The sequence below is a fragment of the Marmota monax genome, unplaced genomic scaffold (genome assembly GCF_021218885.2).
Source record: "Marmota monax isolate L192 unplaced genomic scaffold, Marmota_monax_Labrador192_F-V1.1 WCK01_AAM20220418_F8-fsc00024, whole genome shotgun sequence".
NCBI lineage: Eukaryota > Metazoa > Chordata > Mammalia > Rodentia > Sciuridae > Marmota > Marmota monax.
The window spans coordinates 32,720,203-32,734,723 of record NW_026695224.1 but is presented as its reverse complement, the minus strand read 5'-3'; the positions used below and the strand labels follow the sequence as shown (position 1 = coordinate 32,734,723).

Genomic DNA, 14,521 nt, shown 5'->3' with positions numbered 1-14,521 from the left:
CCCTCCTCCAAGGAGAATTCTTCGGGCTCTTGAGTATCATGTTGCTAAAGAGAAATAACAGAAGAAACTCAAATGCAGCCAGAGGGTTACAGTGGGCTCCCCAAAGAAAGAGCGAGGCTCATGCTCAGAAGGAGTGGGGGAGCAGAGCCCAGCGGGGGGCGGGGAGAGGGAGCAGCTCAGGAGGCCGAGGACCAGGACCAGGTGAAGCTCCATCCCCCTGTACCGAGACCCAGGCCCCGACTCTTCTCATCACTGAGATTCTTTTGGCTGCAAAAGGCTGCCCAGGAGATGGCAAGACTCGGCTCACCAGGCCACTGCTCAAACCCTGTGTTCCCCAGCCTCCCCCCGAGGTCCCGCCTGCCAGGGCCACCCGCTCCAGCACTTTGGAATCCTGCCCAGTCCCTGGCAAGGGAAAACAGGGCTCCCAAGGAAAGCAAATTAAACCATCCATCACTCTGACTGGGAATTAATTAGCAATAACTGAACAGTGGAGACATGGCGGAGAGACAGAGGCCGAGGAGGGAGGCAGGTAAGACTCTGACGGGAATGTCCTGGGTCAACACCCGGCCAGGGCTGCGGGGGACCGGCCCCGGGGGAGAAGGAATCCTGTCCCACGCCCACGTGGCGGGTCCTGGCGGCTGGGCGCACCACATTGATGGATTCTTCTTCCTAGCGAACAGCTGAGGCCACACACAGCCCAGTGACCGCTGGACTCTGGACAAATGAACAAGACGACTGAACTTGGTAGAAAAAAAAAATGGAACACATAGGAAGAGGCTGCTGGAGAGGGGCACAGCCGGAAACTGGCCGAGGACGGGGACAGGGACGGGTCAATAATGGCCTGGCCTGCGAAGCCGTCTTCCAGGGCGCAGAGGAAGCTTTCCAGATCCCTCCTCCGCCACAATCGCGGCCTCAGCCAAGAGACCAGCTCTGCAGTTGGCAGGGGGAGAGGGAGAGCTCGAATTCCACACCCACCGACGGTCACTCACATGCAGGAAGACGGGGGATATCCAGCAACCTGCGAATCTGTGACTTTCACCAGATGAGCATCTTCCCCTGAGGCTTGAAGCTCGGCCCGGGGAAGCGGTGCCCACAGGACCCGCGACCACGCAGCTCAAGCCTTCAGGTTACGGGGCCCTAAGTGAACCGGACAGTCTAACTCCAGTGACCCTGCATCAAGTCAGTAGACCATTAAAAAAACAGCCCAAATCTCAGAAATTCCTTCATTCCCAAAAGGAACAGAAAGGATTTTGTATTAGCCAAGTATAAAAATGCGTTTGAGGGTGTCTAGTGCTTTAAAAACATCACTAGTTTGGGGCTGGGGATGTGGCTCAAGCGGTAGCGCGCTCGCCTGCCATGCGTGTGGCCCGGGTTCGATCCTCAGCACCACATACAAACAAAGATGTTGTGTCTGCCGAGAACTGAAAAATAAATATTAAAAAAAAAAAACTCACTCTCTCTCCCCCCTTTAAAAAAAAATAAATAAAAATAAAAACATCACTAGTAAAACGACAATGAGGATTTTTAACTTCTCAATCCTGATCAAAGAGCAGCAGACCATCAAGAGGAAGTACGTATGGGAAGGGAGGGGAGGGGAGGGGAGGGGGCATAGTAGGGGATAGGAAAGGCAGCAGAATACAACAGACACTAGTGTGGCAGTATGTAAAAATGTGGATGTGTAACCCATGTGATTCTGCAATCTGTATACAGGGTAAAAATGGGAGTTCATAACCCACTTGAATCAAATGTATGAAATATGATGTGTCAAGAGCTTTGTAATGTTTTGAACAACTAATAAAAAAAAAAGAAAAACGTAGGAGAAATGAGGAAGGGTTAAAAAACCGGGAGAACAGGAGACCACGGCAGCAGCCAGGACAGAACGTCTGCCAGGAGACAGGCGGCCGCATCCCCAAGAGAAACGCAGCTCCGGTTGGTGATCCGGTGATCTGCCAGGGCGCACCGTCCCCAGAGCACAAGGGGCTATCGAGAGCTGCACAGAGCTTCTGCACAGAGCACTGGATCAATGTCACCGCACAGCTAGCGCCTCAGTGAGAAAGTGCCACGCAGGTGAGGCCAGGAGGCGCCACAGTTAGATCCCCATGGCGGGCGGCAGGAACTGCCACAGGTGTCACAGCTGTGTGACACAGCAGCTGATCACGATGCCTCGATTACGATGACCCACACTAGAGAGAGCAACGGTGAACACGCGCGCACGCCCAGGACCTGGTTAAGAGCCAAAACTTGGAAATAGCCTAGTACGGCCAACAGTAGAGGGAACACAAGCCAATCCAAATAGGAGGGTTTAAAATCATGCTTTCAACATTTTCAATGACATGGGGGAACTGTCAAAATATTAGGTGAGAAGCAGAAAATAAACTTTTCTAATGGGATGATATTAAAAACATTAAAGAAATGCACGTGGAAAAAAGGTATGAAAAGGTAAAAACCTTCAGTGTTCACCGTGGTGGGCTGCTGGGGTCAGGGTGATCTAAAAGGTCAGCGCTACATCCTAAAATTTCATGCTGAATACCCACCATTACACAATAAAAATGTAACGAAAGTCAGCACGCCTCAAACCTCCTGGCTGAGACCAAGAAGGAAAAACGTTTGGATACAAAGGTGACGAGACAACAGCTCAGTGGAGGAATGAGCCCTCCACGCCCCACAGGGAGGAGAAGCCGGACCACGGTGGTCAGGGAGGCGCAGGACCTCACCAGGCAGCGTCTGCAAGTCTCTGAAACAGACTAAAAGATCCCTGTGTGTCTTGTCTAGTCCACTTTTTGGGACCACCTAAAAGTGATCCCGTCTTGGAGCTGCTTTTATCACTCCACAAGATGCAGAGAACTTGGAACGACGCAGCACTCACTCACGGGCACGCTGGTGGGTTCTGCCCGGCAGAGCGTAACTGACAGCTCTCCGTTTGGCACCGTCCGCAAATTCACTTCAGAACCTCCGCACATCGAAGAATGGTCCACTCGATCTCATTACAACAATGAAAGGAAAAATGAATGAGAACAGCAGACTAATCAGAGAACAGTGGGACAGAAAGAAGGCACATCAAAACCCACGGTGGCCGAACACAGCACTCAAAGGTCAAACTGAGTTACCAAAACCATCTAAGCATTCGGTTTCACACGGGGCGGGGGGCGGATACCAAACAGCCACAACCGCAAACCCCAGGAATGGGGAAGGAGCTTGTAACAACGACACATAAATCAGAAAACGTATCTTGAAACGTAAATAAAAGTATGGGCTGTTTGTTAGAAACAACTAGTTCAATCAGGCCTGTCATATATACGATTAAAATTTTATATAAATATATATGTAAATTTTTTTTAGTTGTAATCAAACCCAATACCTTTATTTTATTTATTTTTATGTGGTGCTGAGGATCAACCCAGGGCCTCGCACTGCTAGGCGAGTGCTCTACTGCTGAGCCACAACCCCAGCCCTCAATATGTAAGATTTTAAGATGTAGAAAATGGTATCAATTTAAAATAAGATCTGAGCGGCAATAGTAGATGTTTGATCGTTCTTACTCTGCGTTAAATGAATCTGTTGTGTGTCAAACGGTGTTTTAGATTTTTAAAAAATAGTCCAAAGACCATACCATGTGTAATTGATCATAAAACCAAACACATCCAGGGCAGTTGTTTAAAAATATACCAAAATGAAAACAAAAAGTTAAAAAAAAAATTAACGAAAACAGGGCTTGCCTTAAAGTACCTACTAAAACACGCCCTCCTCTGGCAACACCTTAGCCCGAGAGCACAGATGACTTCTGTTTTTGAGTAGAGAACGATCCCGAGTTTGGGGAGCCGACTCATGCACAGAAGTCACCCAGAAGGCCCTCCTGAGGCCCCTGGAGGAGAGAGAGAGCAACACTGGGCCAGGGCTGAGGACTGGGCAGAGTGGCCACAGAACGAAGTCCCCATGAGGCTTTATCACAGGGAGGCACAGACTGTTCAATACAAGAGTCTAAAAATAGAACCCACCATCCATAGCTCGAGCAAAATCATTTGATGGTTAAAAAAACAAAACACCACAGTGGCGTTTGAGAGAACTCGCTACCCTCCTAGGACAGCACCTAATAAAGGCGGGCGGACGCATCTCCAACAGGCTGGAGCGGATTCTAAAATAAGAGCTGGCATTAATATCATAATTAGTGGAAAAATCCTAGAGCGGAGACTGAAAATCTAGCACAACCAGGCAGCTGGGGGGCGTCAGCGCCGCGTCTTAGAATCCAGGAAACGCGACACACCAGCGTGACGGGCACGCGCAGCAGGACCTGCAAGTGGGGCTGCTGACCGGGGGGTGCCTGATGCACACGGTCAGCTACAGCCAGGGGACATGAGAACAGAGCACAGCCATGGGCTGCGTGAAGAAATGGCAGTCACCACCTTGAGGACCTCGAGGACCTGGGAGCCACCCAAGGCCACAGAGAGCAGCCCCCACCCGCGACTGGTGCACAGTTCCTGGGGCAGTGGCCAGGCTGGCCTGCACTGCACAGGAGACGGTAGACCCCCTCCTGGCTGGGGGCTGAACCAGGGCCAATAGCAGCACCACCCAACCCTGCCAGGGAGCAGCCCCCTCCCAGAGGAGGAGAGAGGGGCCATGGAGGGTCCCTGCTGCACAGCACCCAGGGGCGTGTGGCAGCCTTCCATGGGCCATCTGTAGCTGGCCCAGGATCCCTGCTGACCCAGGGCCCTCACAGTGCTTCAGGATAGAAGGTGCTCAAAGACCAACGTGAACAGGGCGTCACTCTACGACGGTGTTAAAATACACTCGAAAGCAGCAGGACTCAAGCAGCGGCACGGTGGGCCAGGAGAGTATGTGTGCCCAGGCAGTGACCGGGCAGCAGCTCACCACGCTGGGCATCCGACAGGGGCCCGATGATGAAAACTGCCAGTCGCACTGCTCGGTGCAGGTCCTGTGCTAAGCGGCCGCCACAGTCCTCTCCAGGATGGTGAGACGGAAGCTCCCATTTCACAGAGGGAGCAAATGAGGCTCAGGAAGGGAAGTGACTGGCTCGGGCCCTTCAGCCAGGTCTGCTGGACACTGTCCTCTCAGCTCCCCAGCCTCCGCCAGCATGGCCTCCCTGAGCTCGGGTGGGCTGTAGCCCCGGCTACCTGCAGGTGTCCTCCTGGGGCCCTCTCCAGCTCCCTCTTGGTGGGCCTGGACTCGTGTGCCCAAACGGCTGCCACTACCCCTGCCGACAGCCCTCTGGTTCCCCTCCTGCCGTGCGCTGTCTTGCCAGGCTCTGACTCAGTTTCCCCTCCTCGTCCCCTGAAGCTGTGGCTGTGACCCCGCTGGGTTCCCTTTGTGCGCCCCGTTTCCAGAGCTATGAAATGGAAGGTGAAGACCACCCCGGGGGCTGCCCTGAGGACCAAAGGAGATGTGGAGTGTGGGGCCTGAGCACGCGCCAGCCTCCGCAGGTCCTCAGGACGGCTTTGGGGCTCTTCCCTGTGGGTGCGGAGAAGGAAGCCCGGGGCAGTGGAGGGTGCTGTGACCGTCAGGGCTCCAGGGAGAAGGCACAGAGGCCCCAGGGAAGGCTCGTGGCACCCAGCCTGCAGCCTGGCTCCACTGCCCTGTCCCCACCCTCCGAGGTGGACACGAGGCAGCAGGACTGTGGGCAGGCCCTCTCTCCAGGACACAGCCCCTCCACGGCCCACAGTTCCCAGCTCGGCGGGGGCTCCCTGCCTCTCCCATAAGACCACCGATTCTGGGGTCGGGGCCGACGCATGAACCCAGTGCTCCCTTCCAGTCTCGTAGGCCTGCTAAGGAAAGGCACGAGTCTGTCAGGTGTGGCACCTGCTCAAGGACGGGTGTCACAGCTGCTGCCCATCCCGATTAGGTGGGAAGGGGCCTCATGCCCTAAACAAGCATAAAGGGCCGTTCACCAAGCTGCTCCGCTCGCTCCACAGTTTATCCGAGCTCCCTCCAGGAGCCCCAGCCCAGCCCAGCCCAGCCCAGTCATCACACAAGCAGGAAAACTGACCTTCTTGGTGTAGCCCATGGCCTTCAGGACAGAGTGATTCAGTGTCTCCAAGGACGCCAAGACATCCTCATAGTCTCCCATGTGGTCCACAAAATAATCTGGTGGGGGAGGGCAAGGTCGGGGTAACCCGGAGTCTGCCCCTCCCACCGGCCTCCCAAGCCCACCGTGCCCCTCACGGCCTCGCCCTCCTTCAGGCCCTTTCCCATCCCCCTGCACCCCATCTTGGGCACCTACCACACAGCTCCTTGGTGTCCACGTGGCTGGGGAGAGGGGGGGAGAGAGAGAGTCAGCAGCCCGTCCTTGCCCCTCCCGTGTGCACAGCTGCCCCATTTGTGAACCACGCACCATGCCCTCTCCGTTCTCCAGAGGGGAGGGGGCAGCAGTGGGGGGCCATCTGCCTGCCTGTCCTCATCTTGAGGCCCACAGACCACAAAGTAATGGAGGGCAGTGAGCAGGGCTCAGCCGGGGGGTGGGGAGAGGCAGGGATGGGGGGGTGGGTCCCTGTCACAGGCTGCCAGGGAAACTCATCTGACTTCCAATGGTGGCCCCAGCCCAGGCATTGCTGCCTCTGGGTCCCAGCTCTGCAGGACAGGGACAGCCTTCCTCAAGGTGTCCTGGCCGCACTGCACGGTGCAGCCCGGGTCGTGAGCAGGCGGGAGAGGGGTTCAGTTAGCTGCAGGGGGAGGAGTGGGGCCAAGCTGGAGCTGGATTGGGGTCCAAGTCGAGGCAAGCAGCTCAACACCATGGTCCAGGCCGGGGCTGGAGAAAGCACGAGGCTTTGGCTTAGGGTGGGGTCACAAATGTGTGACATCACTGCCAACTGCCTGTTCTCACTGTCCACGTGTATAGGCAGAGCTGAGGGTCTGTCCTTGCTTGGCCAAGATGCTCAGAAAAGACCAATTCTGTGACAGTAGCCAATGCAGAATCGACCTGTCCACTCCCCACATCAGCCCGGGCAGTGAAGGCCACATGGATCTGACTTTTGGATGAGCACGGTTGGGCGTTTTGGGGCCCTGCCTCACAGGGGCCTGGGAAACGAGGCTGCCTTCAGGACAAGAAGGGACAGCTGCTGCACACGGCTGTGCGCGCCCTGGCCGGGCCGGGGCTCACTTGGTGTTGTCGGAGTCGATGGTGTGGAAGAGGTCCTCCAGCTCCTTCTCGTTGAGGACGCCATCGGCGAAGAAGAGCTGGAATTCCTCCAAGGACAGCTTCCCGTCATCTGTAAGGTGGCAAGACAGCAGAGAAGGTGGCATCTACAGATGAGACTGGCAAGGCCCAGCACACCCCCCCATCCAGATAGGTCCAGCCGGGATGACCCCCCGCCCCAGCTCGCCCCAGCCCAGCAGAGAAGCTCTGCTTCACATCATCCTGGCCCATCCAGCCGGTTCCAGTTAATCAGCAAACTCCAGTTCACAGAATCCCAGACTCACCCGGGGATGCCCAACTCCACAGACCCAGCCACGACCCTCCAACTAACAAGTGCTACAACAGCTAGCCCTCTGGGTCTCGCTGCAAAACAGCCATTTGCATGCACTCAAAGAACGGAGTGTCCGCCTCCAGGATGGCCTCTGTCCCATCTCCGCCCATCCCAGCAACCTGCCCAGCAACACGCCACTGGTCAGGGTGCAGCTGAGCCTGTGGTCTGATGAACGCCTACTGCTTCCACCTGGTCTCTCCACGGTGACCGGCAGACCCCGGCCCTCAGGCCTGACTCTGAAGAAGGACCCAGCCCCTCCACTGGGCCCATCCACATGGCGGCCAGAGACGCCTGTCCATGGTCAGCACTACTCTTCTCTCTGGCCATGAACACATCTTTCAAGCCGCCAGACCACAAGGGAAGGAGGTGCCAGCAGGGCCGAGCCCAGCACCACAGGAGCCTGCGCGAGCCGCGTCTGGCTGGAGCTGTGGCCTGGGGTGGTGGGTGGCGAGGCCCTAAAAGAGGGTCACTCGCCTCCCCCTCTCCCCCTCTGCTGGCTGTGTGCACTTATCTGTAGGGGACACCGCTGGCCCCACCAGGAAGGTCTCGTGGGATCAGGTCAGCCTGGGCCACTGAGGGAGGCAGCTAAGGGGGACTCCAGTCCTGCGTGTCAGCCCTGCTCCTTCCACCCGGCGGACCTGCTGAGCACTTGGCATGCTGGCCCCACACCTGCCCCATCTTATGGGAAAGCCGCAGAGCACGGGCAGAAGGCCACGCAGCCCCTAGTGAGTCGGCAATCAAAGTCAGCTGCTTAAGGGGAGGATCCCCGTAAGTCCCGGCACCTGCGTGTGATCAGACGCCCTCTTCCTGTGGAGGGACAAAGCCCAGGATTGGAGTGGAGTGCCACCTGGACCCGAGGCCTCTGTCCCCCGGGAATGAGGGCCCTTGTGCAGGGCACGACCTGCCCAGTCGCATATGGCAGGCCCTCTTGGGTTCAGAATGGAAATCATTCTTAAAGCTTAAAGGCCCCGTGCTTCTGCCTGCACCCGGTGCCCTGCCAGGCCCACAGAACACTCGGGGCACCTTCAGGCTCACGGCGGCTCCCCGCGTTTCCCTGGGGGCCATAAGGCATCGGGCTGGGAGAGGGGGATGTGGTGTCCCAGAGGAAGGAAGCATCTGTATCTTTCAGACACAAGCCCCTACACACCAAGACCCCAAAGGCAACCGTGAGACCTCCATCCAGCTCTCGCGCTCTGGGGCCCATCCAGGTGTCCCGGCAGGGAGCAGCCTCCCGCCAGCACCCCTTTCATGTCCCCACTGCTCCAGGCTCTCCACCCGAGGCCCGGCATCCCCCTTTATAGGGACAAACCCAGGTCCTGCAGCTGTAGCTTGAGCCCAGACCCTCAGGCCAACCCAGGCCAGGGTCTTGTGACAAGACCCCTCATCTACCCAGCCCTCGGCAGGGGCCAGCACAGTGCCCCCACTGCTTCTGGCGAGGGACGGTGAGCAGTCCTGTCCTGCGGGGGGAGAAGCTGAGGCCAGGCCTGGACGGGCTGCTGCTGATCTGCCAGGTCTGATGGCCACCAGGCACAGCGGGGTTGCAGCACCCCCCTCCCTCTCTTCCTCTTTGTCCCAGCACCTGGGTCCTCTCTGCACCAGGGAGAAGAGGCAGCAGCCGGCCATTCCCACCACAAAGGCTTTCAGCTGACATTTACCTTGAACATCAACAACCACGGGGCTAATGAACCTGTATCAGTTAATGAGGCAAAACACCCTCCCCCCAGGCTTCGTGTCCAATTAGCCGAGCCCGAGGCCAGCACTGCCATCTCCACCAGAGATGCTGAGCAGGGCCTTCTCAGGTGTCTTCACTAATTAGCACGAGCTTGGCCCGAGGCAGTGGCCTTTCAAACCTCAAGAGCCTGGTGTCCCTGGCCCTGGGGGGAGAGGGTGGCTGGCCCTCACCTCTCTGTCAGCCTTCAAGTGCCACCTTTTGGGTTCATATCCCAGGCTGTCTGTCAGGGTCCCCACTCCAGGTGTCTCCTGGGGACCTTGGCCAAGACGGACTCTGTCATGGGTGCCCCCATGACAGCCAGCCCTCAGGTCCTCGCTGCTGTAGTCTCCGAGGCCTGTGCCCTCTGATCTGCAGCCCGGGTGGACACTGCACGCCCATCTCCCACCCCCCAGGCACCCTGGGGTCCTTCCCTAGGTACCTGAGCAGGGCCGCAGGGGCTTGTGATCTGGATCATCTGCGCCTGCGCCACGCACACCTACTGCCATGGCTGCCCCCACCCCTTGTTTCTAACCTCCAGCATTGAGTCAGAACCCCACCTGCACCCTGCCCACCTCAAGAACACCATCTGCTACCCACACCTTGCTTTGTCATCCGTGAAAGGGGAGCAGTTCATCCAAGGAGTCCTGACACACTGCAGGCATCCGGGGACCGCTAGCACCCCGGCAGGGGTCAGCTTCCAGGGAGCCCAGGGTGCCAGCAAATGCCTGCTGACCAGCCACACCCATAGGTGGCCCTTCTCCAAGGGACTCAGTGCCCGTCGGCCGGTTTGGCAGATTAATTTCGTAGGAGCCAAGCCTGGAGCTCCTCTCTGCCCGCAAGCCCTCGGGGTGGGTGTCACAGTCCCCTTTTTCAGATGGGGAAACGGAGGCCCTGAGTTTGGTGACATTCTTGCTCAGCTGGAAGCGGCTGAGCCAGGACATGAATCCCTGGCAGATCTGCTGCAGAGGCTGGCCATGCACTGTCCCTGCCAGGCACAGAGGAGGGGCCCAGCCTCACCTCCTGCAGGCCCAGAGCCTGGAATCTCCCACTGGAATTGGCATCTCACATCACGTTAGCCCTGGTGACAACCCCTCATGGCCACACGGCAGTTGTGGGAACACACACGACCCCGGGAGGAGGAGCGGCTGCAGGAATGACACGAGGGTCCCCGCAGCTGTGCACAGGGGACAGAAACAGCTTCCCACAGGGTGGAAGGGCACGGAGGACACATCCCGGGGGATGGCAGTCGGAAGCTCTCACTCTCCCGGGCAGGAGTGTGGACCCACAGCGGGGCTCCCGGCAGAGGCCAGCACCTCCCCGACGGGCAGGCTTCCTCCCCGCAATCACCCTTTAGCGGAGGCCCTGAGTGTGTGAGCAGCCCCACGGCAGGGGACAGACCCAAATCCCCACCCGCAAGGCCCTCCCAGCCTGCTGGAGGAGCCGGGCTGGCCTCCTTCAGCTCCCGGCGGAGGCTCTGCAGGCCGCAGTGCGGCGGCCATTTCCTGGGCTCCAGTTAATCTTCCCACGTCCTCTCCCTCCTCCCCTCCTGGAGTCACTGCCAATGGCCTTCACCCTGAGCTGGCCTCACGTGCAGGATGGGGTCAGGCGGGAGACCTCTCCAGGACCTCTGTGCCTGTGCTCCACCCCACAGCCAGGGGGGCAGTCGACAGTGCCCCCAGGGGGAGGAGGTGCTGGGGACGAGGACCCCTGGGGTGGGCGACCCCAGTTGCCCACAGCTCCTGCCTGGCTTTTCCCAGAGCCCAGGGCAGCAGGCAGGGTAGGTGTCACCAGCCTGGGAACAGATGGGACAGGGCATCCTGGGGAGAGGTCACAGGGATGCTCTGAGCCCGACGGTGACTGTGGTGCTCTTAGTGAGGCGCAGGCTGAGGGCCTCGCGGGAGGAGCACAGGTGCAGGCCTTGCTTCATCTTCAAGCCCCTGCCTCCCTCCTGGTGGGTCTCCCCAAAAGTCAGGAGTGGAGGAGCCACGAGTTCCTGGGCCACAGCGACATGGGGCTCACCCTGCTGAAGTGCTGAGAGGTACGGGGCAAGGGCTGGGGGTCCATGACGCAGCTCCGACTTCCTTCAGCTGCTGAGCAACCCGGGGGCAAGTCACTTAACCTCTCTGGGTCATCAAGCACTGACAGTAGAGGGCAGCTGCCCCCAGTGCACTGGGCGGCTATGAGGACGTGCCCAGGCTTCAAGGGACTTGGAATAAGGCTGGGGCTTCCTTTAAAGGGTAGTTCTGAGGCCAGTCCACCGCCCTGGGCAGTCTATGCCAGCACAAGCACACCCAGGGTCCTCCGCATCACAGGCCCAGCCGGGGCCCTCGCAGCAGACGCTACGGGGATGCCCGCTGCGCGGGCGGGAAACCAAGGCCCAGGGCAGCACCAGGACCCGGCCTTCTGATTCGAGAGTCTTTAGGTTCAAGGTTGTCCACGTCTCCTACCCCTGATCCCGTCCCTGTGAAGCATCAGGACAGAGAACCTGCTCCTCACTCAGCGGACAGCCCGCGAGGTAACTCACCATTTTTGTCCGCACGTCGGAAAATCTGCAGAGAAGAGAGATGGGGTCGGCCCTGAGCTGGTAGGGGCCAGGCGCCCTCCGTGCTGGACCTGAGATCCCTCCCTTCCCCAGGAGAAGCTCTGGCCCAGGGAGGAGACCTGGGCAGGGCCCGGGGGCAGGGGAAGGACCTGCAGGCGAGGCTCCCAGCCCTGCCTTGGAAGGGCCACCCCCTCCCTCTGCGCCACCCGCCCTGCACTCACACGCCCACACACATCCCTGCAGGTGTGCCTGGCCACATCCCCACGGCTCACCCACCCGCTGCCTGGCACTCAGCAGGGTCCCACGGGGCCACTGGCTTCACCCCACACTCCTTCCAAACCCTAGGGCCTCTCCAGGAAGGCTGGGTGAGGTCTGGAGGAGGTGTCCCCCAGGTGTGGCCATGACACCAGCCAAGGGCAGGACAACTCCATTGTCTGGACAGGGGAGTGGGTGAGGGCAGGAGGCCAGGAGCTCAGATGACCAGCTGTGGGCATGGGGGGCAGGCCCTGCCCAGCCTGAACCCAGAGACCAGGCACTCTGCAATCCTCTCCAGACAACCGGCCTCAAGGTCAGGCTGGTGATAGGCACTGTGTGTCCAGAAGCAAGGCAGTGAAGACGGCCGGGGGCTTGGAGAGCCCCTCAGCCCAGGCTGGACCTCAGAGCCAAGGGTCTGCTGCTCAGGGCAGACCTGGGTCAACCACCACAGTGACCTGGCCACCCACAGAGTGAGGTTCCAGGGCCAGCAGCTGCCCCACCTGGGGCTTGTCAGCATGTGGAGAGTCAGCCCCCCTGGACCCACCGAGTCAGAACGTGCACTTTGACCAGGCCCCAAGGGCTGAGTCACCAGCACAATGAAGTCAGAAGGATTCCAGGGTGTGGGGCACCCCCACCCAATGGAACTGGCTGATTTCAGCCACCCCCAAGGAGGGCAGTGACACTGGCAATCCCCCCCCCCCCGTGTTCTCCCAGATACCAGGGGGTCTGGCTGGGCCCAGTGAGCTACGCGGGAGGTGCCACCCCCTCTGGCCATCTATCTCAGTCCTCACTCTGGAGCGAAGGAGAGATGCCCTTAACCACCCTCACCCCTACAAGTGACAGGGCAGGAGTGTCCCAGCCCTCCCAGGCCCAGCATGGAGTCGGCCGGAGGCAGCACTCAGGGAGGCTTGCCCGCCTCCCTGCTTCCCTGCTGAGCTCCCACACCAGCCGGGCTCCCCAAGACCCAGGCTGGGCACCCACACGGCTGCTCCCGACTGGGCAGAGATCCTTAAGGCAGGTCCTGACACGGCACAGTGGACATCCGGTGAGGCTGCCTCTGGAGTGGGCATGAGCACCTCCCCAGCCCCTTCCCTGCTTCACTGATGAGGACACCTAAGCCCGGAGCCCACATGGCCAGGCAGAGGAGGCAGAGGCTGGCCCCTGGGCAGGGCTTCTCTGCAGGGGGAGGCTGTGCTGCGGCCTCTGCCTGGGACTTTGAGCTCACTCATGCTCAGCCAGTGTAGCTGTGTGCCCTGTTGTGTGTGTGTGTGTGTGCAAGCATGCACAAGTGGGTGTGTGCGCCCAAGGCCCCAGAACGCCCCCCCTTCCAGCCCTCCAGTGAGACCCACCTATGGGATCGGGGAGGAGGAGACAGGAAACCCAGGTCCCTCCACTTGCAGGGATGCGATGCGTGGTACACATATGTGCACACACTCACACAGAAACACCCACAACCATCACAGAAACCCATGACACACGCAGAGGCACCCCCAGCTGCACAGGATCCCCACTGGGACCCGCACCCTCCCTGATCCCCCTTCCTCCTGCTGCCACATGCTTTAGTGGGGGGAGCCTGCTGCCCCAAGCCTCCCCCACCCAAGATGGGAGAGTGAGGTGGGCTCTGTGGGTGGTCAGGATGGGTGGGGAGCTAGTAGGGGTGAGAAGGATGGAGCTCTTGGTAGGCAGGGTGGTGGGGAAAGGAACGGCGGGCAGAGGGGCTCAGAGTGGAGTGGGTGGGGAGCCGGAGGGGTCCCAGCACTGGGCTCCGGGTGGGGGGCGATGGTTCTGGGTCCATGGACAGGAGACAGTGGGGACTTGGCTTTCCGGGTGGATGGGCAGGGCCCAAGGGTCTCTGCAGCCCAGAACGGGAAGACTCAGGGTCCAGAGCAAAGAAGAGGGCAAGAGCCAGGGGCGTGGGGGGTCTCAAAAAAGTATCGCTCCGGGCAGGAATCTGGGGAAGAGAAGCGGGGGTGGGGCGGCCAGGGGCTCCTGTCCCCAGGTTTAAATAGAGAGGGTTTGGCTAGAACCGAAATAGGGGGCGGGGGCCGCGAGCAGGGGCTCAAGGGTCCAGCCCGGATCCCGGGAAGTGGAAGCAAAGAGAAGTGGGGCCGACCCGGTCCAGGCGGAGACCGCCCCGGGCGCAGAGGGGCTGGGGGCTCGCGCTCGGGACGCAGAGAGCTGGGGTAGGGGTCCCGCCGCGGCCTCCGAGGCGGGTGGCCGGGGTCTCCTGCTCAGGGAGGAGGGGCCCCGGGTGCCGCCGGGCCCCGATGGGAGGAAGGGCTCGGGTCCCAGCGGGGCTCCGCCGGGCGGGGGTCCCGGCCCGCGCGTACTCACGTCCAGGATGACGGCGGTGCCCCCGCGCGGCGCGGCGGGGCCGGGGTCCGCGGCGGGGGCGTCGGGGACCAGCGGCGCCCGGGGCTCGCCCATCCTGGCGCCCACCCAGCGCAGCAGCCCGCCCAGCGCCCGGCCCTGCGGCGGCGGCTCCCGGAGCAGCCTGTGCGCGCCGGCCCTGCACAGGCGCGCCGCCCGCTCGCACAT

The 14,521-nt window shown here is 60.1% G+C and overlaps 1 protein-coding gene across 1 annotated transcript in view; it reads right to left on the bottom strand.

The window, feature by feature from the left end:
• The window catches only part of Necab2 (N-terminal EF-hand calcium binding protein 2), a 25,887-nt gene extending 11,366 nt beyond the window's left edge, over positions 1–14,521 (bottom strand). The window contains exons 1-5 of the mRNA XM_058576047.1: positions 14,318–14,521; positions 11,711–11,735; positions 7,109–7,217; positions 6,233–6,258; positions 5,999–6,096 (exon numbers count right to left, since the gene is read on the bottom strand). Coding sequence (XP_058432030.1) covers positions 5,999–6,096; positions 6,233–6,258; positions 7,109–7,217; positions 11,711–11,735; positions 14,318–14,521 — 462 coding nt within the window. The remainder of the gene's footprint in view (positions 1–5,998; positions 6,097–6,232; positions 6,259–7,108; positions 7,218–11,710; positions 11,736–14,317) is intronic.